The sequence below is a fragment of the Oenanthe melanoleuca genome, chromosome 15, assembly GCF_029582105.1.
Source record: "Oenanthe melanoleuca isolate GR-GAL-2019-014 chromosome 15, OMel1.0, whole genome shotgun sequence".
In the NCBI taxonomy this organism is placed as follows: Eukaryota; Metazoa; Chordata; class Aves; order Passeriformes; family Muscicapidae; genus Oenanthe; species Oenanthe melanoleuca.
This window is the reverse complement of record NC_079349.1, coordinates 1,613,134-1,638,295: the sequence shown is the minus strand read 5'-3', so window position 1 is coordinate 1,638,295 and position 25,162 is coordinate 1,613,134. Positions and strand designations below refer to the sequence as shown.

Sequence of the window (25,162 nt, the reverse complement as noted above, 5' to 3'; positions counted from 1 at the left end):
AGCATGTGTTGATTTGTTTCACGATTTCCATTAATTACCAGGTAAATGAGATCCCTGCACACTCCTTGGGCACCTTGCCTCATCTGTTTGGGCTCTGACAGCTGCTGGAGCAGTAAGTGTGTTTTCATCACATGATGCCTGGCAGTGTAGCCTCTCCTCGCTCTGACCTCCAGAATCGTCCCATCTGCTTTATTTCAGCATCCTCCCCTGGAATTTGTTCTCAGCAGCTAAAAATCCATCCCAGTGCAGGCAGAGGGGGGCTCTGAGCCCCTGAGGCTTCAATTAGCAGGGGAAGAGGACCTTGGAGGCTGGCTGCAGTTTTTGGGCAGGTGACACCCAGGGTGCTGAATTTGGAGCTGGCACAGGGCTCACATCAGGCTGAGCTGCTGCACACAGGGAACCAAGCAGGGCAATCCCTGGAGCCTTCAGCTTTCCCTGTGAAACCTTTCCTGGAAAGCCAATTAACAGCACCTAGTGCCCACTCAGCTGCTCTTAATTTGTAATTAAAGTCAGGCCACAGCTGAGCAATAACAACCTTTGAGGGGAGATGATGGGGAAGGGGGAATAATCTTTGATTTTTTGCAAGGGACAGAGCCACAGCCTGGCTGCAAGGGGACTTGTACAATCACAGGTTCCATGGCTCAGAGCCCTCTTGACCTGGGGCTGGGGGGAGGCTGAGCTACTGCTCTGTCCCAGGAAATTCCAGGCATGGAAGGAAAAAGGAGAAGGGCAAGAGGTGCAGAAGATGGCACAGGGCAGCCCCAGTTAATGGGGGGCTCAGGGAGGTTCTGGGGTGAGCTGGGAGAGCCCAGACCAAGGCACACACAGGAAGACACCAAACCCATCCCAAACTGCCTCCCTAGGATCTGCCCCTCCAGGTGAGCATCCTGCCCCAGTCCCAGTGGAAACACAGCCAGGGCCAGGCTCACTCCCACCCACTGGGCTGAGCACAGCCAGCTGCAGCTCTGATTTGACAGGGGTGATTTTCCTGGGGCAGGGGCAGGTTTTGGATCACATGAAGGGGTGGGACATGCTCTCATTTACAGCCTGTGACATGCCCCAGTGATTTACAGGCACCAAGAGGGACTGCAGCCCACTGGGCTCCCAAGGATTACTTAACACAGGATGAAGTAGATCAAATGCAAATGGGTGGATGGTATGTGAACCACTCCAGCCAACCAGGGCTGCTAAACCCTCTGGTTTCTTTCACAAGGCTTTGAAATGGGGAAATGTAGCTTCAGATAATTCATTTGCCAGGGGCACTGAGGAGGGCAGGGGAGTATTTATGAGCTGAAGAAAATCCACAGGGTTATGTCTCCAGGGCTGCACCCAGCAGGACATGAGGGGTTCGGGTGGGGAGGGGGAATGTGATCCCTGCCCTCAGCCCTGGCTGCCAGGGAGAGGGGTCACCTCCTCCAGAGCCCCCAAACTATTCCCTATTCCCATCAGGGCATGAAAATTGACCTTGTAAACAGAGCATGTTCTGGAGAGAGGGGAAGCACAACCAGGATCTGTCTGCTGCCCCTTGGTCTCTGGGGGCAGAGAAGCTGTTTGGTTACCCACAGGGGATCCCCCTGCACCCCCCCAGATGTGCTCAGCACATCTAGAGTTACCAACACCAGAAATTGCTGTTTGCTAAAGCAGTGCTCAAAAAACCCCTAATCACTGCTTATTTCTGTCATCACTGAAGGTGGCTTTCCAGCTCCTGGTGGCACCCAGAGCTCTGGAATCACAGGGAGACAGCTGAGAGAGAGGCTCAGTGTCAGAACTGGGACACTTAATGCAGATAAAGAGCCACAGGCTCTGGAAACACCAACTCCCAGCCCCGGATGTTCCCATGGATCTGCTCTGGTTATTGCACAAATGGCCCTGAGCCAGAGACTTACTTGGAAAAGCAGAGGAAGTCTGCAGCAAAGGGGAAGAGGGTCATTCCTTGAAATGCTGTCTTTGGGGATGGATCTGCAGTTGCTGGAAATCCCTTCCCTGGAAGCTCAGCTGCAAAGCTCAGCTCTCTCCCAGGCCTGAGCTCAGCCTGGTGCTCAGCACAGGGACATTCTGGGATCAGAGGTGAAGCCTCCTGTCTGTGGGGTTGCTCAGGAGGCCATTTCCTACAGGAACTGCTCTGGGAAGCAGTCCAGAAAAGACAGAAAGCAGCTGGGGCACCTGGGGAGGTGGGGTTTTTAACAGGGTTATGAAGCCCAGAAATGCAGCTGGATACCCCCAGGAACACTCAGCAGCACCAGGGCAGACAGTGAGGATGGGAAGGGTCTCCAGGCTGGGAACCAGGGATTGTCTCCACCTCAGGATAACAACTCTGTGGGGCTGGCAGAGCCCCTGGTCTGGCTGGGGATGGTCCCTGGTCCTGCAGAACCCAAAAAGCAGCTGGAGAAGGGCTGGGCACAGCTCTCAGACCGCCCCTCACCCTGCAGACACCACCCATATATATCCAAAGCAGCACCTTGTACCATCAGCATCAAATCTGAAACCAGCTCATATCTGGGAAAATTAGGAACTTACAAAAGGAGGACAATAATAAACTTTTTAAAAATAAATTCCTCTAAAATAGCATTGTATCCTCTGTCCTAACCCCCCAGGAACCACGGGCTGAGGGATCAAACCTTGTCCCTCAAGGGACTGATAGCACCATTTGGTATCAATTTTCCATCTGACTGCTCCTTTTTAGGAATTGTTTCTCGTGCTCCCAGGGAGCCACCTGACACAGGGAGCAGGGATGTGAGCTGGCAGCACAGAGCCAGAGGCTGGGATTTCAGTGGGATCTCCTGCTGGAGTGTGGGCACAGGGCAGGGAAACAGGGACTCCCTATGGGGCTGGGGTCTGGCTTACCCCAACAGAGATGGGGTCTGGCACAAGAACAGCCATGAGAAGGTGGTGCTGGGGTGCCTTGTGCCCACAGCAAGGATGGAGCACCCCAAAGTGATGCTCAGTGCCAGGGGCTGAGCCTGTGGCTCTCTCACAGGACACAGGGGCACCTCAGTAAAAGCAACAGCTCCAAGCAGGAAGCACAGGAGGTTTTATTCCACTTTTGGAAGGGCAGGAGGATTTCTGGCAGCTCTGGCTGGAGGAGCTTGTGTACAGACAGGGTTATTCCCAGAAATGGTCCAGCCCTGACTCTGGTGAATGGCAAGGCAATAAAATAAACCTCGTGTGTGCACAGAGCAGGAGGCAGAAGGACATTTACATTTAGTCACACTCCCTCAGTGAGGCACTAAGCACCGTGAAGTTTAACACCAACCCTTAAAGACCCGAGGCTTCACTGCCAGAGCCCTCAGAGCCTGATTTGCTCTCTGCCTCAAAAACACACCCAGAGTGGCACTCAGCACATCTCCAGGAGGGGAGGGGGTACCCAGGGCAGGGGGTGATGCTGGGGTCACCCAGCACTGTCCCTGCCCCAGGGAAGGGACACAGAGCTCTCAGCATCCCTGGGTGACAGCACAGAGCTGAGCTGGCCCAGCACACAGGGCAGCCCAGGGCCAGGCTCTGCCCGTGCCAGCACTGCAGCACCTCAGCTCTGAGCCAGAGGGAGACTAAAGCAGCACTGAGCCCCAGACACAGCCTGGAGAGCAGGCACAGCCAGAGCCACAGCTGCACACAGGAGGGTGATGGGTTTAGGCCACAAATACCCACCCAGGACCTGAATCCTGCTCTACAGACAGGATTAAACCCACCCAGCACGGGAGCCCAGGCTCTCCTCCAAAACCACAGGAGCTGCTTGTCTTCCCCCCACACAGAGGGGTGCACTGTGGCCAAGCACAAGAGAAAACAGGTGCCACAAGTCACTTCATCTCCCCCAGGCATCTCTGGCCCAGATTTTGGGTCCTGCAGTCCCACACTGCAGGGATATAAAAGTGGGCACTCCATAAGAAAAACACTTCCCCATCAAACCCCACCAACACCACCCCTATAACTGCAACAGCTCCTCACTACTCTCTTTGTTTCTTGGGCTTTTTAAGTAACCAGAGGCAGAGCTCTGCCCCAACAGACACACCTGCCCACACCACCCCAGCACCAGCCCCACTCACCCTGCAGCACTGGAGGATTTGGTCACTGCTGGAGGAGCCTTGCATGCAGGAGACCAGAGCCAGAAATCAGGAAAGGACCTGGATGTGGTGAGGAAAAACAGAACAAACACACTCTAAAACCCCCACTGCCCAGCAGGGTTTAACCAGCTTTAAGTGGCAGTTTTAACCCAGCACAGCTACCAAGGAACACCTGGCAGCAATGAGGCACAGGTGAAGGGGATAACACAGGGATTCTCCTGGTGTGGGAGGGTCTAAACCATCTCACCCCTGGATAGCCAGGCTGGGGGTGCTTCAGGAAAAGTGGGATAGAGGTGGATACAGGCAATGGGAAAAGTCTTTATGCTACATTTATGAAAGCACCCTGCCCCAGTGAGGATGGAGAGGGCTGTGTTATCTCTTTTCCCTCTTCCAAAGGAGACATGGAGCCTCTGGAGGGGAAGTAGACACCAAGCCCTGACAGTTCCCCCTGGGTGATGGAGTACTGGTGGATGGAGATGGCTCCTTCATTTCCCATGGCCGTGCCAGGCCGGGTGAGAGGTGGCTCCCACGGCTCTGCACGGTAAATCGAGATTGTTGTGATGATATCTGAGCCTGTGGGGGCCAATTAACATCCTCGGGAGAGGGGAATGACTTCAACCTGGGCTGGCACAGGGGAGGGAGGTGCTGCACCGGGGCTGTGCCAGCCCTGAACGCGCTGTACAGAGGGAACTGGCCAGGGAGGGTGAGAAGCATCTTAAAACGAGCTGGAAAATTCACAGGCAGCCAACAAGGTGACTGAAGAACAGGAGGGAAACAACGGGAGCGCTGCGTGCTGATGGACAGACAGACACACGGAGGGGTCTCTGACTGTGCCGGGGCCCTCTGTCCCCCAGGGTCAGAACCTGGGGTCCCCTCTGTCCCCCAGGTCACACTCTCTGTCCCCCAGGTCACATTCCCTGTCCCCTTATGCCTGGGTCCCTCTCCCCCAGGGTCATTCCCCCTGTCCCCCCCATGTCCGGGTCCCCCTGTCCCCCCTCTGTCCCTCATGGTCACTCCCCTGACCCCCAGGGTCCTTCTGTCCCCCAGGGTCACACTCTCTGACCCTCTGTCTCCCAGGATCACCGCGCTGTCCGGGTCCCCCTGTCTCTATGGTCACCCCCATGTCCGGGTCCCCCTGTCCCCTCTGTCCCCCACGGTCACTCCCCTGTCCCCTCTGTCCCCCATGGTCACTCCCCTGTCCCTCCTCTGTCCCCCCTGTCCCTCCTCTGTCCCCTCTGTCCCCCGTGTCCGCAGCCCCACAGCGCCCTCTCGCGGCCGCAGCGCTGCCCAAAGCCGAGCGCTCTCACCGCGCTCTGCAAACCCGCGGAAACCCCAAAACCACCCCCGAGGCTTGTGCTCAGAGCGGCGTTCCCGTGTTTTACTGGTGCTCACTGCAGGGCTGGGACGTGGCCAGCGAGGAGTGCACTGGCCCAGGGAGAATTTGGTTTAGTTCCTGTGCTATTCCTGCCCATGAGAGGAAGGGAGGTGTAAGAGAAAAGTATTGCTTACCCCACTAGAAAGTCACATGGACAAAGGTTTCCAGACCCCATGAGTGTTCAGGTCACACACAGTGCAACAAGTCCTCTGCTCCAAGCCAGAGCAGAGATTCCCAGCTCTGTCTTATCCTTACAGATGTTCCTGCTCTGGCCCCTTTGGTTTCCCCAAGCTCCTGGTTGGAAGTGGGCAAGGCAGGTGTGATGGAATTTTCCAAAAATATTCCTGGGCTTTGAGGTTCCTTCCCACAGAATTGTGACCCAAGACCACCCACCCCCAGGTCACCCAACACATCATTTCACAAATCTGCAATACTTTAATCAAACCCTACTTAAGGCCATTGTTATTTTCATGATTGCACATATTCCTCCTTCTGAAAAGCACAAATATCTTCATTAGCAGGCAAGGACAGGGTCAAGCTCCCCCTGACAGCCTCCCAGTGGCCCTGAGAGCTTCCCAGTGGCCCTGAGAGCTTCCCAGTGGCCCTGAGAGCCTCCCAGTGCCCATGGCCACAGCCAGAAGAGCTGATCCTGGATGGCTGGGCAGGCAGCAGGGACAACTGCCAGGAGCTGAGTGACAGCTCAGATGTATCACCGAGCTTCTGCCAAGGCTCATCTCACACAGCCACCTACAGCCAGCAGATTAAATAACAGGGCTGTGAGCTGGAACCTCTGTGGAGCACAAGGTCATGGCACAGAACTGGGGCTTTGAAAGTCACCTCTACTCTCCAACACATGCAAAGGCTGGAGCCACCCCAGGCAGGCTCCAGGTTCTGTGGGAAGAGACATCACTGAAGTGACAGCACCCAGAAATGATTTGCAGTGTAGCCCAGATACATCAAGTGGCAATAAAACTGTGAGTGGCTCCAGGACAGCGTGCCCCATTTGGTGAGATGAACAGTGGCTTTTAAAAAGATCACTAAATCCCATCAGTGCTACCTATACAAACCTCATTTATTTTAAAGGCTTCCATTAAAGTGCCTTTTATCCCTAGCAATAGGCAGTTTTAAATTGCAAATAACTTCTCAGATCAGTCAGCAACCATCTTCATTCCACCGGAGAGAAGGGCCTGGCTCAGACTGGCCCATGGGGACAAGGGAACGTTGTGCTGAGGTCTCTGGGTGAGCAGCCACGCTGAGCTGGGACAATCCCACAGCTGTGCAGGGCTCCCCGGAGCGGTGCAGGGAGCTGTTACCTGCAGCTGGCTGTGCCCGGGCAGGGTGTGTGTCCCTGGGGCAGGAGGCGTGTCAGGGCGTGTCCTGCCTCGGGGGGTCGGTGTCCTGCAGCAGCGGGGTGCTCTCAGAGGAGGAGGAGGGGGGAGCTTTGCTCTGCCTGCCAGGGGCACTGGGGCTCTTCTCAGCATCCATTCTCTGCAAGGGGAGGGACAGAGGTCACAGCCTGGCCACACCCAGCCATCCCCACCCAGGCCATGCACACCCCAAACCTCTCCCAGTGGACAGGACCCTTTTGTTAAATTGAAGATTTTTGTACCTCTTGCCCTACCAGAACGAGGTTGTTTCATTATTTCCACCAGCCCCTGTGACACCACCAGAACACCCAGCCAGAGGAGCTGTGTGCAGGAGCTGGGGACTGTCAGAGATGGAAGGGACACTCTGCTGAGGGACAGAAGAGCTCAGAGACCCCCAGGCACCACCTCCAGCACCCATTCCTAGGACAATGGCAGGTGCAGTCCCTGGGGAAGGGTGGGTGGAAGCTGGTGCCTGCTGGCACCAGTACAGCTCCTCCTCACCTGAACACTTACACTCACACCTACAAAACAGGTTCATCACCCTCAAAGCTGAGCAGGAGCCAGATACACCTTCCAACAGACCACGTGGGCCCTGACCCCAATTAATGCAAAGAGGAAGCAGCAGGTGACAGGAGTGGGTCCCTTCCTGCTCTGGGGACAGAGACACCACCCTGCCCCTCACCCAGAGCCTGCTGCTTGCTGGGGATGTGGCTTGGGGTGCTGTGGAGGGACTGTGAGCCTTGTCTGATCCTCTGACTACTGCCCATTGCAGCTCCAGTGTGGGCACCAGTGATACCACCAGGAACACCTGGAGACTCTTTGGGCATGCTGGTATTTGGATCTTGGAGGAATTTTCAACCTTAATGTGTCTGTGAGTCTAAAAGTGTCTGCAGACCTCAGGGGATACAGTCAGAAAAAAGATGGTTAATATTGAAGGGTCACCTCCTCCAAGTTCAAGAATAGTTCACCCTAACAAGCATCCCAAGGCAGGAAAAAATGCCAGCAGGGCAACATGGATGAACCAGGAGCTCCAAACACAAATGCAGAAAGGAGACAAGTGGAAGGTGGGAGCAGGGATAGGTAACCTGGCAGGAACATGGGGAAACTCTCCCAGCATGCAGGGATGAAGAGAGGAAAGCCAAAACCCAACTGGAACTGAATCCAAGGATGCCACAGACAAGAAAGGCTTGTCTAAATACTCAGGTGAAAAAGAAAGAGGAGGGAACTATGAGGGCCTGGGGCTGAATGAGGCAGAGGACCCCAGAAACCAGGGGAAAGTCTGGAGCAAGGAAGATGCACCCTTGGTGGAAGAGGATGAGGTCAGAGAATGCTTTAGGAACCAAGACATGCACAAATCCACAGACCAAGAGTGGGCTCATGTCACAGCAAGGCCAGTCCCTGTTGTCTCTCACCAGTCCTGGCCCAAAGACTGAAGGAAAGCAAATGTCACCTCTAAGTTGAAAAAGATGAAGAAGGAAGAGCTCAGGAGCTACAGACCAGTCAGTCTCCCTTTATCCTCAAGAAAGTGATGGAGCAACTAATTCCAGAAACCACTTCCAGGCACATGAGGGACAATGAAATCATCAAGTGTAGTCACTGGGCTTCATCCAGGGGAACTGTGCTCGACCATCTGTGATGAAATGACTGCATGGTAGGTGAGGGGAGAACAGTGGGTACTGTCTGCCTGGACTCCAGGCTTTGACACATCTCCACAAAAACCTCACAGGGAAGCTGGTGGAGGAGGGATGGGATGAGCAGGCAGTGAGGTGGACTGAAAACTGGCTGGACAGCAGGCCCAGAGAGCTGAGCTGGAGGCCAGCAACCATCAGGGTACACCAGGGGTCAATACTGGGTCCAGGCCTGTTTAACATCTTTATTAATGATCTGCAAAAACTGGGGGAGTGGCTGGAACACCAGAGGGACCTCAGCAGGCTGAGAAAGGGACTGGAAGGGCCCTCATGAGCTTCAACAAGAGGATGTACAAGGTCCTTCACTCGGGGTGAACAGCCCCACACACCAGCACACACTAAAGGTCACCCAGCTGTGGCAGAAAAGGAGCTGGGGGTGCTGGGACAGCGAGCTGCAGGTGAGCCAGCAGTGTGCAGGGCAGCAAGGCAGCCAGCTGAGTCCTGGCTGCACTGGAGTGTTGCCAGCAGGTCCTGGAGTGGGCCTTGCCCTCTGCCCAGCACTGGTGAGGCCATGCATGGAGTGCTGGGCTTCAGGACAAGAGAGATGGAGCTGCTGGGAAGAGTCCAGCAAAGGAGCACTCAAGTGATTTTGGGACTGGGCTGTCTCTTATGTGAGCAGAGGCTGGGAGAACTGGCAGTGTTCAGCCTCAAAAAGAGAAGGCTCAGGGGGATCTTACCACTGAAAACAAATTTCTGAAGGGAGGGTATAAGTACAGAGCAAGGCTCCTCTTGGTGGTGTCCAGGGACAGGACAAGAGCAAAGGGGCACTTAAACACAGGGGCATCCATCTGGACAGTAGGAAAGACTTTTTTTCCTTTTTCTTTTTTTTTTTTTTTTCTGTGAAAACTGTAAAAACAGGAACAGGCTGCCCTGGGGAATCTCCATTCCTGAAGACATTAAGAGACATCTGGACATGGTGCTGAGCTAGGTGACTCTGCTTGAGCAGAGGGATTGGGATAGATGACCTCCAGAGGTCCCTTCAAGCTCAACGACTCAGTGATTTTGTGCTCCTGTAATACAAACCCAGATATTTTATACATCAGAAATCCCCTGAAAGCCTCTCTGTTGAGGCTCCCTGCATGCAGGGGAGGGGTGACACCCACCAGTGGGCTGATCTCTGTTACCCCACAAACTTTTACCCATTCAAAAAACTTACCTCTGGAACTTGAACACTCAGAGATGGGGGAAAAATAAACAAGAAAATATTTCCTCACAGCAATCCTACTTTTCCCCCAATCCCTGCTGACATTATTAGGGCTGCAGATCAGGTACAGCAGCAGAAACAATGAGAGCATGTGCTTGCAACCTGGTGAAGTGCCAGTATTAAAGACATCTAAATGTTGTCTAAAGACAACACCATTCTGTCAAAGCTTGCCAGCAGGGCATGGCTGGGAGATGTGGGCAGCACAACAGTTTCATGTGATTGGTTTTGAGTGAGGTTGGATCAATGAGGAGGAGAGAAAAGTGTGTTACCTGGGTACCCACCTACAGTCTGGCTTCCTGCAACACCGTCCCCTGAACCGCAGGCAGCTTTTGGGCACAGGTGGCCTGGTTTGCCTTATTACTGTCTGAGCTCTTTTTATTGCTACTCCAAAATAAAGAGCACTTTTCCTAGAAGACAATCAGTCTGGTTTATGGTGCACTTGGACATGAATTTCACAAGGGTTCCAATTTTCGGAGGAGATTTGGAAAAAAAATCACTGTTTAACTAGAATCTAGTCATTAATGAAGATTTCAAAATTTAGATTAAACTAAGTCCTACTTAAGATTTTTTTTTTCAGTGTCAAGCCAGTTTTAAAATGGTCTGTTTGCTTTTTGAAAGTGTCACCACACAGGCTTTAGGCCACAGTGGCTACAACATCTGAGGTGTTTTACACCTGTACCAATTATGCTTTTTTTTTTTTTTTTTAGAGTCCAACAGATGCATTTCAAACTGGCTCCACTATAAACTAGACTAAGATTTAAGTGTTTCAGTGGCTCCAGAGCACACTGCTGCCTCCAGAAGCACACAAGGCACCCGAGGGAGGAGCTGGGCTCAGACCTTCACGCTGGCAGACACGTGAAGGTGTGGACAATGTCCCCTCTGCTCAGTGTCCCCTCTGCCACCGCCTGCGACTTCGGGAGGCAGAACTGTGCACGATTAAGCAATCAGGGCTAGATCAGCAACACTTCAATCAAATGAGGAACACACCTTGGCTGCAAATCGCTGTCTTCCAGTTTACAACCTCTTATCTACTCATTAGGTGGAGACATGCATGTGTTGTTGTACAGCTTTCTTAGAGATTTGTGAGGTCATTGAGGCTTTTTAATCACTTTCCAGGTAGTCAGGCACTTCCTGCCATTGATTTTTAGTTCTAACACTTCATGACTCTTTTGGCTGAGCATAGAAATACAGCTGGCTTAAGCCTGGGTTTGGGATATTTCACAAGCAGATATTCAGTCGGCTTGAATGAGTTTTTTTTTTCCCCCTGACCCCTTCTAGCATGGTTAAATCTCTCTGATACCAGGAATTAAGACTTGCACAAAGCAGGGTGAGGAAATGCCAGCTCAGGGCTGCATGAGGTGTTAGGAATAGCTGCCCAGCCCTTTTTCAGAGCCCCTGGGGTCACCAGCACAGTGCAGCCTGTCTGCCAGCAGCCACTCACACGTGCTGAAGGGGAGCAGCTCACCCCAGGACCATCCTGGGAGCACAGAAAGGCTTTGGTGGTGAGCTCTGGGCTCCATGCTGGGCCACCATCACTCCCACCCTGCAGGGGAGCTCGTGGAGGAACAAGGGGATTTGGGATCATGTGTTTAAGTCACTTAAGTAATTGCAGACTTGATTACAATCCAATTACGTGATGCCCCGAGAACCCTGGCACTATTTCAGGGTTTGCATGGGTGCTTCAGGAAGGGCAGGAAGCAGCTGAGCAAAGGCAGCCCCTCACACAGGTCTGCTCTCATCCCTAGCACTGCTGTTATCCCCACAAGCAGCCTCTTCACTCTGCAACTCTAGAGCCAGCCTAAGCCCCCTGCAAAGCTCAGGCAGCTCCTTTGACACAGGGTTAGGCTGGGAAGTTGGATCTCTGCTTCCAGAGCTAAAGCTTGTACAGAGCTTAGTGGAGATCTGTGGCTCTGGCTCCACAGTGATCTGGTAACACTGAGTGTTTTGGCTGGTTTATATTCAGTCCTGCCAGCTCAGCCCAGCCTCACCCCACTGCCTGCCCCACAGCCCTGCTGCCAGCTCCCAGCAGGCTTCAAAGGTCCTCACCTCTCAGTAAACTCAGACCCACAAAAGGGTTTCACTTTCAGAGCTCTTTGGAGCAGTTTGCACAGAAATCAACTGTGTTTCAAGGAAATACAGAACCTGTGCTGGGCTGAGAAGCAGCCACAGTGGCTGTGCCCCCTCTGCACAAACACAGCAACTGCATTTCACTGAACAGGCTGTGTTCAGAGAGCTCCATCCTCTGGAGAAGGCTCTGTTCTGACTGGAAAAATGCTGGCACCCTGCAGAGATGCAGATCTGTAAAATGGCACAGACCTGCTGCTCTCTTCTACAGAGGCTGGGTTCATAAACTAGGATTGTTTCTTCATTAGCTGGGTGAACTGAGAAATACCTCCTCCTCCAGGAAGCCACTTTCATCACTGCTGTGCACCAAAAATGCCAGAAATGCTTCATGATATCCACTTGCAGCCCAATTTCTAGATGGCTAAGGAAGTCCTGCTGCTATCTGCTGGCACCTGGCACCATCAGGAGATTGTTGGTGGCATCAGCCAATGTTTCCTCAGACATGTTAGATTGTCAGCCTGAACTACATCATCTGATTGAGTCTGATTTGACTGGCAGCACTTCCCAGCAGGCATCTGCAGATCCTTACCTTAGGCATTGCCATGAGCACAGCTGCTGCCATAATGAGTGGGACACTCAGCCCAAGCAGGATGTACTGCAGGTAGTCCAGCACAGATGGGAGCAGCACCAGGTTGGTGTAAAACTGCTTGAGCACTGAGCCTTCGATGGATCCACTCTGCTCAAAAAAGCAGAATTGTCAGTGCCATTCCCTCCCACCCAGGGCTGAGACAGACCAGCTAAGGATTCCTTTTCCCACCACCTCCCAGCATAAATTGGGCAATTTATGCAAGATTCAGTCAGGCTAAAAGGTTTTAGTAAATAGCAGGAGTCAGCTGGACATGCAGCCACAGCTGGAGGCTGCACTCCCTGTTCCACATGAGGACAGGGATGCTGGCAGCTCTGCCCAGGGCCCTATTTAACCCCACATCTAGGGCAGAGCCAGAGATTTACCAAGTATAGTGCAGGGTTTGTTCAGCTCAGAGGGATTAATGGCATAGCCAAGTATTGAAAAGCCTTCTGTTGGTGCTTAATTAGTCTGGCTGGCTTAAAGCTTTATCCAAAGTGGAGTTTCCCCAGCACTGGGTGATGGGGAAGCAGCAGAAGCTCTGCAGAATGAGGCTGAGGAAGGCAGCTCACCTCTGCAAACCACAGCAGCGGCAGGACCACTGGCTTAATGTTCTTTGTTTGACTGGAGGGGAAGAAAATTAAAAAAGAAACACATGTTTAGGTTTATGGTTGATCAGGTCACAATTAGCATCATAATTCTTCCTAAGGGGTCACATCTGACAGACTGACAGTGGCCAGGAAACCAGCAAAAGGAGTTGGCAATCCCTGCTGCTCTAGTGAGCTGCTCCCACCTCGGGGGACCAGGTGCTTTTCACAAGAGCAGAGTTTAAGGGGGCAGAGCTCCCATGGGGGTTCAACTGCCCAAGAACAGCATTAAAATCCATCCAGAGTGCCATCCCAAACCAGGGAGATGGAACTCAGAGAACCAGAGTGCTCAAGTTCATGTCTCAGCCACCTGGATGGCACCATGGGGGCTCTCTGCAGGTGTTCACCCCTCAGCCCAAGCAGCAAGAGCACACTGCCACCCTTGCTGGTATTTAACATCTGGCACCACACAGTTTGTCACAGAGACCTTCTGTTGGCTTTCAGAGAGCTGGAAGTGTCTTTTGGACACAGGCTTCACTCTCTACCCTGCAGGTCACTCTGCACAGTGCAGGTGAACAGCTCCTGCCTCACCAGGAGGAGCAGACCCTTCCTCAGCTGCCTGGTCAGGGACAGGGACACTGAGCTGAGCAAGCAGACAGCCACTCCCTGCACTGCTACAGGATGGAACTTGGTCACTGGAATGGCTGATGCTACAGCAGGAGCCAGCTGGATCCAGCAACAGGACGACTGCTCATGGTCAAGCTGCTTCATCTTTGGGGAGAGCAAACTCTGCAGCAACCTCAGCTTGAGCAGAGCTCCCTGCTCAGGGAAGGCAGATGGACATTTCTAGGAGGTGAGCACTTACACTATACCAGACACCTCCTTTATGTAGAGGTTCAGCTGGAGCTTGATGGAGCAATTCATGGGGATGCCTGTCATCTGGGGAGGAAGAGAACAGACAGGTCATCAGTAACTTCCAAGTGACTTCTTGGGACCAAGAGACCCTGTCCAGCAACATTCCCAGACCAGGAAAAGATCACACCTTAAAGCAGGTCTTGTTGACACCCATTAAGACATTGGTTTCTCATGACTCTGCAGTTTTACAACACATTTTTACAAGCACAGAATTTTTGTTGGACTGTCCCTGTTTGTAGTCAGCAGCCTGCAGCTAGATAAAAATATAGTTAACTGTACTGTTATCAGTAGATGTTTGATACTGTAATAAACTTAATTAGATTTTCATAACTGCGATAAGAAAAGCAGTCAGAGCCCAATGTCTAGATAAGACACACAGTTTACCTTACCTCATGAGATAAATAGGTTTTTTGCTTGAGCAAACATCACTGAACATTTAGAAAAACTGACCACGCACAACACAGGCTGTGGGTGGAAAATCCCAAAGTCCCTTTGCCATCAGCAGCTGGGACAATGATAACTCAGGACACCCCAAATCTGGGTGCTGACTTCACCCTGCGTGAGGGGTGTAACACAGCAGCACCACAGTGCAAAAGCAGTCAGCTCCAGATGGGCAGGTTGAGAGAGTGGAAGAAGCCAGCCCAAAAATGGAGGTGCCAGCTTGAGGCACAGCGTGGTGCTCAGACTTTGCCAGGCAGTTCTCATGGCAATGTGCAGCTGCAGATTCGGGGCAGAGCTGGGCTGCTGCCAGATACACCTCCTGGTGTTATAGGCCTGAGTCAGTGGAAAGAACTGCACTGTGCTTATCAAAACAATTATGCTTATAATTAGTCTTGCAATTCTCTAGAAGCCAGGCTAGTTATTCAATTAGTTTATGGCTTTGATATTTTTATCTGCACATGCCCTCGCCAGTCTTTGCACTATGGAACCTGCTTGAATCAGTGCCACGAGAGCAGGGTGCTGCCACCACAGCTGCTGCCAGGGTCCCCATCCTGGGCTGCTCCCTGGGCTGAGGGGACCCTGCTGGGCTCACTCACAGGGTGCACATCCAGGAAAAGCCCGTGCTGCTCCTTGCTGGGGTTCAGGCCTTCCACTGCCTCCACCAGGGACGGGTCAGCGTTGTAGAAGTGAGGGTGGGAAATGAACATCGGTGCATCTGCAGGAGATTAAAGACTGCTTAAGCTCCTCCACACCCACCAAAGAGCTTTTTTTGAGGTTTTTAAGCCCCTGCAGTACCTCTTCTGAGCAGGCTTTTATATTTTCTCCTCCCAACAATCTCCTCCCCTCCCCTCCCTGCAGGTTGTTCCATTGACCAGCATGCAGCACACTGCTGTGGTAACTCCCTGCTCCCAAACACCAGCTAGGACACCCAGTCTTGACTGTCAGACACACACTCAGTGTCCAAAGTGAACACTTAATTTGGCAGCTCTGTGGGCTGCCTCTTCCTTGCTCCCCCCACCAGCCCAGGGGTGCTCCCACTGCATCCTTGGGCATTCCCACAAATGCCAGGTTCTCACAGGGCTGGGCACTGAAGGAACTTTAGGCACAAAGTTTCCCTCTATCCCTCATTGCTGGGAGTGCAAACAGAGCCCAGCAGCCCTTTTCAGCATCCCAGCAGACACCAGAGCTGCTTTTTCTGGACAGCCAAGCTTGTACTGCATCTCAAATTCAACACTGGTCCATTAAGGAGAGCCAGGACTTACTGAGCCTGCAGGTGCTGACGTTCTGGATGCCAGACTGCAGGCAGGGGCAGAAGCCCTCGTTGGGAGGATAGTCTGTGCCGTTGGCAAAGAGGGTTTTTGGTGCCACGAAGCGATAGGTGGGCACGCCCTTGAACTTCCCAGACTGCTCGTACACCAGTGTCATGGATCTGGAAGGGTTTCAGTGGAGAGGGATCAGGATTAGCCAACAGAAGTGGGTTCTTATCTTGGCTGGATAAGATGCAGTTGCAATGTAACTTAGACTTTGAGATCAAGATAAACCCTCAGAGCAGTGCTTTGGGGAATGGGGAATGAGTATTTAAGCCTTTTGCTTTCCATCTTTTAAGCACTTCTAAAAGGGTGGGTCAGGACTAGTTAGGGAGAGAAACCACAGGCTTGTAAGTCTGTTTGCTCTATCCAGGTGAGATTTGTTTAAAGGCATGTAGTAATCCCCAGGGCTGCTCTCCAAGAGATAATTCCCACTTTATGCAAGCCTTGGCTCTGAGGTGCTCTGTTACAGGGCATGGACACTGGGTAAATCTCTTTCACAGCCCAACTCCAGCAGCAGGCTGCCAGGGGAGTGGAAAATTTCCCTACATGACACAGCAGGATTTTTTTTACTTGCTATAGAGGCTATTGATGTTGTGCTGCCACGTTGCTGACCAGGTTTGATGCAAATTTCCAGGACAAAAATTTGCCCCCTCACACCTGAGTGAGGTTTGTAGGGGTCAGAGACTCACAGAATGGGTAAGTGGGTCACAGTGGGCTGCCAGGACATGCTCATTCCTACAGAGGCCTCCTGATGCAAGGGATCAAGGATGGGAGATTCAGGGCATGTTCAGCAGTGACACATGTGCTCCTTGGCTCTGCTTACCCTCCAGCAAGGAGGCAGAGGTTGCTGAAGCACATGAGCAGGATAAAACCTTGGGAGCTGCCTCTCAGCACCAGCTGCACTTCATGAGCACAGAGCAGAGGAGGTGAGCCCTGCCTACCCTTAGCCTAAATGTTTGTGACTCTGTGTGGACAGAGGTTTGGGGAGAAGACACAGCACTGCCTGAGAAGCTGAGCCACTTCCCCACAGCTCTGTGTGGCAGCAAGCTCCTGTGCCAACAGGAAACCAAGCTTGGTTTCCTCCACTTCACTAGAAGCCTGTGGTGCTCTGTTCCAGAGGTTTCTGTAGTTTTACAGGAGCAGGGATGTGTTTAAACTTTGGTTACAGGTAAACTTCCCTGTAAATTCCTGGCTCGGTGTCATTCTGGTGTTTGCTGATGTCCCTGGTGTAGAGGAATCCCTGAGCTATTGCTCAGCTCAGCTGTCTGTTTGTTCACTGAAGAGGTCATTGTTCTCTATTCAACATGAGCACTTGCTTGTTTTGCAGCACTATCTACAAAGCTGGAATTGTCATTATCTTCCCCAAGCTAGGGACAGGGGTTTTGTGCCTGCTTCCCCTCCTTCCAGCCTCAGGCACAGGCACACAGGCTGGCTCTGTGGGGTACTTTAACCCCTGTGTGATCAGCTATGGTCAGGGTGTCTTATACAAGCAGAAGAGGAAAAAAAAAAAAGGAAAAAAAAAAAGAAAAAAAAAAAAAGAGCCTGGAAATGCCAGCACTTATTTCCCCCCTGATGTAATTTCTCCAAGAGTTTAGTCTTTAGTCAGCTGAAAGAGTTCTGCAGTTACAGTTGCATTTCCCTCTGACAACTCTTACTTCTCCTTCTAACTGCCCACATCTTATCTACATTAGATAACCACATCTGGTTATTCTGTACTGATTAAATGTGGGCAAGTTGGACATGTCCAGTGATCTGGAAGGTATTTATGGACACCACAAGATGCTGATAGTGAGACAAGCACAGAGATAATGCAAACCCAAACTGCAGCTGAAGCTTAACTACAGAAACAAATCCTGAGCCCTCAGTGTGTGCAGGATGGGAGCAGCATGTCCTGCCACCTGCATGGGGACAGGCTGGCAGCTGTGGCCTCACCTGCAGGCATCAGGGCTGTAGAACTCCAGGGAGGTTGGGGACATGAAGGGTGGCCACATCTCCCCTGCTGTCCCGTTGATCATGTTGCACTGGCTGCTCCTCCAGTAATTCACCTGTGGGACAGGTGGAGAGGGAAGAGCTCAGAAGGATGAGCTTGCTGGAGTCAGCTTTAACTCCTGCAAGGAATGTCCACCACCCCACACTGCTCTCACAGCAGCAACAAAGGTCTTTCCCATCTTTAGCATATTTCCCATCCTCCATGGTTCTGTGAGCCAAACATCCACCCAATTAATGGACAAGATCCATTACAAGACAAGATCTCTGCCCCCAGAGGTTGGTCTCTACATTCAGCTGATTTTAGTTAGGAGCAGAATTCCACAAGGGAAGAGTAAAGCATCCTTTAGCAAGAGTATTTAACACCTTCAACACAGGTCACAGGAGCCTGAGGCTTCAACCATTAGAGCAACCAGCTCCAACAGTACTGCAAGGGAGTGCAAGTGAGACCATGAGGAGATGAATTTAATGCTTCCTGAAAAGCCCCTTGCCACATGGCTGCCTCCTGGCAACTTGCTGGAACAGAAGTTGCACCACTTGAAGTCCTGTAGAAACTTATTTTCAAACCCGACCCCCACACACAGCAGCACCCAGAGCTTTCAGCTTACCCTGCTTTAAATCAGGCATTCCTCATTATTCAAGGTTTGCTGCCAGACACTCACCTTCTTCATCCCATTCCATGAATCCACTATGTGAACTTGACTGATGTTCTTCATGCCTGTGTTTACTGTGAACAGTCCTGAATTGGAGTTGTTAAACTGCAGAGAGAAGGAATGATGGTTTAATTTACTGCACACAGCAAGGCTACAACACTTGACTGACTCCGGCTGCCCCATCAGCTCTAGGGGTGCCTCCCACTGGCAGCTACTCAGCTTCCACTCAGCTGAGTGTCTGAGCTATCCTCAAGATCAATATTGCTGTGGTTCTAGCATTCCCAACCACCACTTTACTTACATCAGCAAATAATCCAAACTTGCCCTTGAAAGGGATCAGGCCAGGAACTATGGCATTTATGGCATCTATGAGGGGGTCCTCATAGCCCCACATGATCTCCCCCACCGTCCGGTTCATGAACGCCTTCTGTTTCAGGGTAGCCAGGACTCCACTCAGCACAACCTTCACAATTTCTGGCAGTTTTTCCATCATCACAGCTGCTCCCTGAGAAAGAAAAACCCCTGGGATGAAAGCCTCCTCTTAACCAAAGATGAAGCATTTTTGGTGCTAACCAAAATCGTTCTGCTGCTCCCATCCATAGCCCCAGTTATTCCCAGTTGGGGAAGAAAGCAGCTGAGGGCTCACAGGCTTGATTTCCCCACAGGATGCTCAGATGAGGTTGCAGACTCAAGACCAGCTGCTTTGCACACTCTGGTTTTGGAACAGTAGTAGCCTAACAAACAATTAACACCTACAAAGCAGAAAATTGCATTATATAAACTTAACCACCTCATTGCCTGATCAGCCTTAAACCCTACAAGAAAGTGATTCAGTAATTCAGTGCTGGATATCACCACCCTCCCCTCAAGCTCAGAAGGTGGAACCCATCCAGGCAACAAGCACTTACCATCATCATAATGTTTGGCACAACAATGTACTCGTCTTCCGTGCCATTGGACAAGTGTGGCTGGAAGAAAAGGTTCCGGTACTCCAGGTAAGAAACAGTATCATTGTCATGGAATGTGATATTTGTTTTATACCTGTACTCCCTGCAAAGAGAGGAGGAGATCATGGGAACCATCCTTGGCAGAGTCCCTGCAGCCTATGGAGCAAGAACAGGCACAGGCCTGGGCTTGCAGCTGGGGCAGACCAAGTGCCAGCAGGGCAGGCAGTGTGGGACAGATCCACAGCTCCCAGCCAGCCAGGGCTGGGGTCTGGCAGGGGGAGAGGGCAGCCCAGGCTCCAGGCATCCCTGACAGGTTGGATTCTTGCAGACACAGTGTTTCTTCCCAACTCAGCACCCAAGAAATTTCAAATGAAAGTGTAAATCTCCTCTGTTGCTTCACCTACAATCACTGGAAAGCCCAGCCACATCAGAGAGGTGCCCAGACAGGCAGAGCCACAGCAACCCCCACACCAAAACAACCTGCAGGCAGCAAAGGACCAGCCAAGATGCCACATGTCCCACCAGTGAGCCCACACTGGTTTGCTCCCAAGCTCCCTGATGGCTCCTGGGCTCAGGGCAGCCTGACCCTCCCCATGGCCCCTCTGCCCCTCAGGGCTTCATCCACATCCTGCTGGAGCCCAGCCAAGGCCACAGGGGCAGCCCCAGCTCTCAGAGTGCTCTGCAGCAGTGCAAGGCTGTCCCCAACATCACAACCCTGTCACTGCTCCTGGAGGAATTGAAGCTCAACTCACCAGCAAAAACAAAGTCCTTCACTGTGGAGCCTCTGTTTTACAGCCCACATTAGGGAAGGGCACTAATCTTGCTCAGCAGGAACACAAGGACACTAATAAGCTTTGCCCCTTTGTTTATTCTTATTTACAGTGAGTGAAGCTTTTCCCCAAGCCAAGAGAGCAACATACAGAAGCCACATGGGGGGACGTGGCCAGGCCAGGGGAAACAAGGGCACATACATCCTGCAGGCCTCCCCTGCACACCACTGCTCCAGCAGCTTTGGATTAGCCTGTAATCTTCCACATGAGCTTGCTTAGGATTCAACCTCACCATGTTACTGTGGGCACCAGTATAGTGAAGATCACAGTTTATGGGGAAGTTCACACACTCAACATCAGTCACCACTTCCCCTTTCAGGTGCTGAGAAGCACCTGGGCTTCTTCAGGCACCATCCTCAGCCATGGCAAACAGAGCCACCCTGCTGGGTGTGGGCCTGAGCCAGTGATAGTGCTCCATGCTTGCTCTCCAAACTGGTTCCCATGACCACAGCACTCCTGGAAGGCAATTCTGGGTCTCACAAGGCCTAGGGCTGACCCATGAACTTGGATATTGAGGTGACTCCAGCTCAAGAGTTTGGCTCTTAAATGAAGATAAAAGAGCACTCAGAAGACAGTCACCCACCACCACACCCATGTCTGGACCATATCAGCCCAATCTGCCTGCCCAACAGACCCCAGAAAAATATTTCACTCCACAACTCAGTGGAGCACCCACCAATCTCACTGCCTCAGTGAGACCAGAGCTCATACACGTGTCTTTAGCAAGATCAGAGCAGCTAGAGCAGATCTGGGTCACTTGGGAACCCAGTGCCCCTGGGCTCTCACCATCCTGCTGCTGCCATGTCCCCCTGCCAGAGGGGCAGCACAGTGCTCAGGCTCACACCACGAGGGTACCTGACCTGTACACGTAGGGCCCACGCTGGCTCAGCACTGGCTTGGCTCCCTGCAGGATCTGCTTGGGGTTCAGCACCTCGAAGAAATGCACTGACAAGTAGAAAGGAACAGGGATGTCTTTCCACATTTGGAAGGAGATGCTGCTGGGGTCGATCCTGACGTTCTGCAAGGAAGAACAGAAAGAAAAGAAGAAGGCCCAACTTTTGGGCTCTGTGGGTACAGATGAACACATCCACCCTCAGCTCAATGTAAGGCACAGCTGAAGGTGGCAGTTAGGACAGAAGCTCTCCAGAGGATCCAGGTGTGTGCTCAGTGGCAGACAAACCCAGCTAGATCTACAGTGAGAACTCCTGTGTGTGCAGAAGCATCAGGTTTATGCCACAGGATGTCTGCTGGTTTATTTATCCAGACTTAACTCTTCTAATCCTACCCACAGGGCTTCTGAGTGTTTTGATATGCTGAAGATTTGGCTCTGAATTATTCACTACTCTGCATGTTTTATTTGTCTGGCAGAAAAAAACCCTGTCCCAAAGGCCTTGTCTCATGGGTTTGGCAGCTCCACACAGCTAAAAGCAAGTGAGGAGAGGTGGCACAGCTATCCTCATAACTGGGTACCAGCAGGGAGAGCCCACTGGATTCCCAAAAAGAAGATGGAGAACTGGGATGGCAACCCAGCTGTGTCCCAACAGCACAGCCCAGGATAGCTCTGCCTCCCCTCAGCTGCCAGCTGCACTGACTCACAGCAGATCAGGAGGCAGGTCAAAGGCAAGGCACAATCGTGTTCCCATATCACTGTGCTGTGTGCTGGGAAATGCCTGCAGGAGCTCCAAGACAACTTAAACCCTCCCCAGCTCAGGACCTGGCACATGGGCACATCTGCCTCCTCTCCTCCCTGCCTCCAGGGTGCCACAGCAGGAGCTTGTTCCTTCTTGAACATTTACTTTGGATGTGTTCCACCATGATCGTTTGTTCTGGAAGCACAAATCCTTGTCCTTGCCTAAGTAACCCAGCCAGCTTATGGAAGTGGGGTTGATCCACCAGCAGGAGGAGGGACGTGGGCTTTGTGCTGCTCAGTCTGACCAGACACTTATCTGCTGACACAGGGAGTCGAGGTGCCAGAGGTTTCCCCATAGCACCTCCTCTGTGTTGGGACATTTCATGGCAAGGCTGAGCTGCCTGTGAGCAGCAGGCCCCTGCAAGCCCCTCATCCAAGCCTACCCCTGGGAAGACCCCCCCCACAATCTGTCTAACCCATCTAACCAAGCAAACCCTTCCCACCACCACTTCCATGCCCACATGCTGTTCTAATTTTGCCAGCTTCAAGGATTTCATGGCAAAGAAGCAGTAATAGGACAAATTTTTATTTTGTTTGCTTTACAACCCTGATTCCCAAGTGTCAAATTGATTATGATCATGAACATATCCTTTCCTTTAACTGCTTACTCTGTTTTGCACTCCCTTGACCACCTGTTGCACATGGATTTATTTTTGTAAGTACCAGTCAGATGGAGCTACATCCCAGCTCCCTGTGCCTTTCCCAGCTCCCTCCCACCTGGGCACAGCAGCTCAAGGCACTCCACAGGTGCTGCTAAGATCCCTACAGCAGGGTAGCCTTAAAATTAAGCCACTTTTAGGTCAAAACAAACATGGTCATATGTCTGAAATAAAAATAGAGTATTTGCCAACTAGATGGGTTGCAAAGGGTCACTGAGGTGTTTGACCCCTCCAGCCCCAGCTGATCTTTGTTCCTGAGGAACTGAAAGGAACTGGTTATAGCCCATGGGCTCCAGATGGAGCCAGCAGAGCAGCAGCTCCACCACAGCACCCAAATCCTGCTTCTCCAGGAGGGAGGCACCCTGCTCAGTAAAACTGAGACATGAGGTTTCTCCTGCAGACTGGGAGGAGCAGTTAAGCTGGGTATCAGCCAGACCTCACCCTCCACATCCTCTCAGCACCCTCCTCCATCAGCCAGGACCTTGCTGTCTCCTGCTCCCAGCTCCTGCCACCCAGGGCAGCACCAGAGATCCCAAGGAGCAGCCACGGGTGGCACAGGGATGAGCTGATGCAGCCCCACTGCGTGCAAGCTCACACCTTAGGCAGGTCTGTGCCATTCCAGATGCATCCAGAAAAGCAATATTCCCCAGGCCTTACAGGGCAATCCCCACAGGCAGCCCAGGGCAGATGGGGCAGGAGACAAGCTCCAAGCTCCCTGCAGACTTCACCCAAAGATATCCTTGAAAGAATCTGTAACTAAGTGCTTCTTCATCAGGAGAGATGAGCTCAGGAAGCCAGGTGGGCACACCAGCCTTTACCAGCCCAACCCCAGCCCTCCCACACTACTCTGGAGACCAACCCAGGAGTTTCAGTAAGGGCCTCACTCATCATCACTCAGTTATTAGGCTTAATGTGAAATGGAAAATATATGAGCTCAGGGCAATTTTGTGCCATGTTGAAGATGGGGAGACCAAGTGCTTGAGGTGAAGGGAGGAGAAACAAGGGTTGATCTTTTCCTCATCTGTTCTCATTGCAAATTACTAGGACTTAGCTAATTAGGTTGAAAGAACCAGGATTAGCTAAAAAGAGGGCAGAAAGGTTTTTGCACGAAAAATGTCATTTCTGTTCTGCAGGGGCCTTCAGCCTTTTATTTGCAGGGATCAGTTCTTGACGTCCTGAAACCGAACAAAGATTTTCTTCTCTTTAATCTACAGGACAGTCTGGCTCTGCCCAGCCAGCAGCACTTCCAAGGGGTATGTTTAAGTAGGTCATTTTCAGCAGAGACTTTGCGCCACACACAACACCAGCCATTGGCTACAAGGTGTTTGTTCACCTCTTTCATCAGAAGCAAATTTTCAGGGGCTGACCTGGGTAGGTGGAAGTTTGGAAAAGGGCCAAGGCAGGGAGCTCATCTGCCTTGGATAGGGAGAAAAAGGTTTGGCTGAATGTCGGGATGAGCTCTACATTACAGCAGGAGAACTGGTGTCCCAGCAGCAGAGATAGGGGTGCTGGGTCATCAAACTGTGCAACAGACCAACAGCTCCATCCACAGCCTCACATTTTGGCAACAAACCCTCTTCAGCCTCAGGACCTCTCCTGTGGATAAAACAGCTCTTCAGAGAAGCAGCTCCTCAGGCTTTCAGTCGAGGAGCAGGGAGAATTTGGAGGTGCACTCCTGCACATCACCCTGTCTCCAGCAGGGAAAGCATCTCACCAGAGCACGTGTGAGCCCGGGCAGTCTGCTCGTCTGTTTATGAAAGGAAAAACTGGTGCAGCAGGTAGAGGCAGGAGAGAAGGGAGGAACTGCAGGTGCTCAGGGTGATGCTCAGCCAGCATCCCCAGCCATGCAAAGAGCCCTCGATAACCGGGGTGTTTAACCTGCTCACTCCGGGCAAATTTGCTGTGGCCAAGGGTGGGTCTGCCCACAGTAAGAGCCTGAGGCTGCTCGGAGCTGCAGCAGTGTTGTTGCCATCAACAGCGCTCGGGTTTCGGGACTGCCCTGCACAGGGCAAATGTGCCCGCAGCGCAGCGAGCTCCGCACCGCTCCAGGCACGGCACGGCACGGCAGCGAGCCCCGCACAGCTCCAAGCACCGCACCGCTCCAGGCACGGCACGGCACGGCAGCGAGTCCCGCAGCGAGCCCCGCATGGCTCCGGGCACGGCACGGCAGCGAGCCCCGCACAGCTCCAAGCACCGCACCGCTCCAGGCACGGCACGGCACGGCAGCGAGTCCCGCAGCGAGCCCTGCATGGCTCCAGGCACGGCACGGCAGCGAGTCCGCACAACACCGAGCCCGCACCGCAGCGAGTCCCGCAGCGGGCCCCGCACCGCTCCAAGCCCCGCACCGCACCACCCCGAGCCCCGCACAGCTCCGGCCGCCGCACAACACCGAGCCCCGGGCTCCAGCGCACCCCTCTCGGCCCCTGCACCGAGCCCGCACCGCCCCCATCCCGCGCCGGCCCCGCTCCCCTCACAGCCCCGCCCGCCCCTCACAGCCCCCTCAGCCCCGCTGACCTTGATGACCTGCTGCCGGATGATGACGGGCCCCAGCAGCAGCAGGCAGCCCCCCAGGAGCGCGCAGCCCAGCCCGGCCAGCCCCAGCCCCACGGACAGCCTGCGCCGGGCCACGGCCATGGCGGGGCGGAGCCGGGAGCGAAGCGGGACCGGTACCGGGAGCGGGTCCCGCCGCCGCGGCCGCTTTATGGCCCCGCGGCCCGGCCCGGCCCGGCGGAGGGGGCGGAGCCTCCGTCCCAGCCCCGCCCC

At 52.8% G+C, this 25,162-nt stretch overlaps 1 protein-coding gene across 2 annotated transcripts; it reads right to left on the bottom strand.

Moving 5' to 3' along the window:
• Positions 1-5,848: 5,848 nt before the first annotated feature.
• On the bottom strand, positions 5,849-25,132 carry SCARB1 (scavenger receptor class B member 1). 2 transcript variants are annotated; one of them, XM_056504293.1, is made up of 13 exons: positions 24,914-25,128; positions 20,911-21,068; positions 19,182-19,323; positions 18,575-18,778; positions 18,283-18,378; positions 17,567-17,679; positions 15,587-15,753; positions 14,921-15,039; positions 13,834-13,907; positions 12,954-13,005; positions 12,346-12,492; positions 9,974-10,099; positions 6,831-6,921 (listed from the first exon to the last, which is right to left on the bottom strand). In XM_056504293.1, the coding sequence occupies exons 1-12, from the start codon at positions 25,031-25,033 to the stop codon at positions 9,974-9,976; spliced, it is 1,518 nt and encodes a 505-aa protein (XP_056360268.1). In that variant the 5' UTR covers positions 25,034-25,128; the 3' UTR covers positions 6,831-6,921. The 2 variants fall into 2 exon arrangements, with proteins under 2 accessions (XP_056360269.1, XP_056360268.1); XM_056504294.1 differs by lacking the exon at positions 9,974-10,099 and having other exon boundaries at positions 5,849-6,921; positions 24,914-25,132.
• Between the last annotated feature and the right edge of the window lie 30 nt (positions 25,133-25,162).

Excerpts from the sequence above, each read along its gene's own strand:
- SCARB1 (XM_056504293.1), bottom strand. The coding sequence starts at position 25,033 with ATGGCCGTGGCCCGGCGCAGGCTGTCCGTGGGGCTGGGGCTGGCCGGG. Across the intron at positions 21,069-24,913 it reads TCCGGCAGCAGGTCATCAAG|AACGTCAGGATCGACCCCAG; the intron begins GTCAGCGGGGCT and ends TCTTCCTTGCAG. Across the intron at positions 17,680-18,282 it reads CATGGAATGGGATGAAGAAG|GTGAATTACTGGAGGAGCAG; the intron begins GTGAGTGTCTGG and ends CCTGTCCCACAG.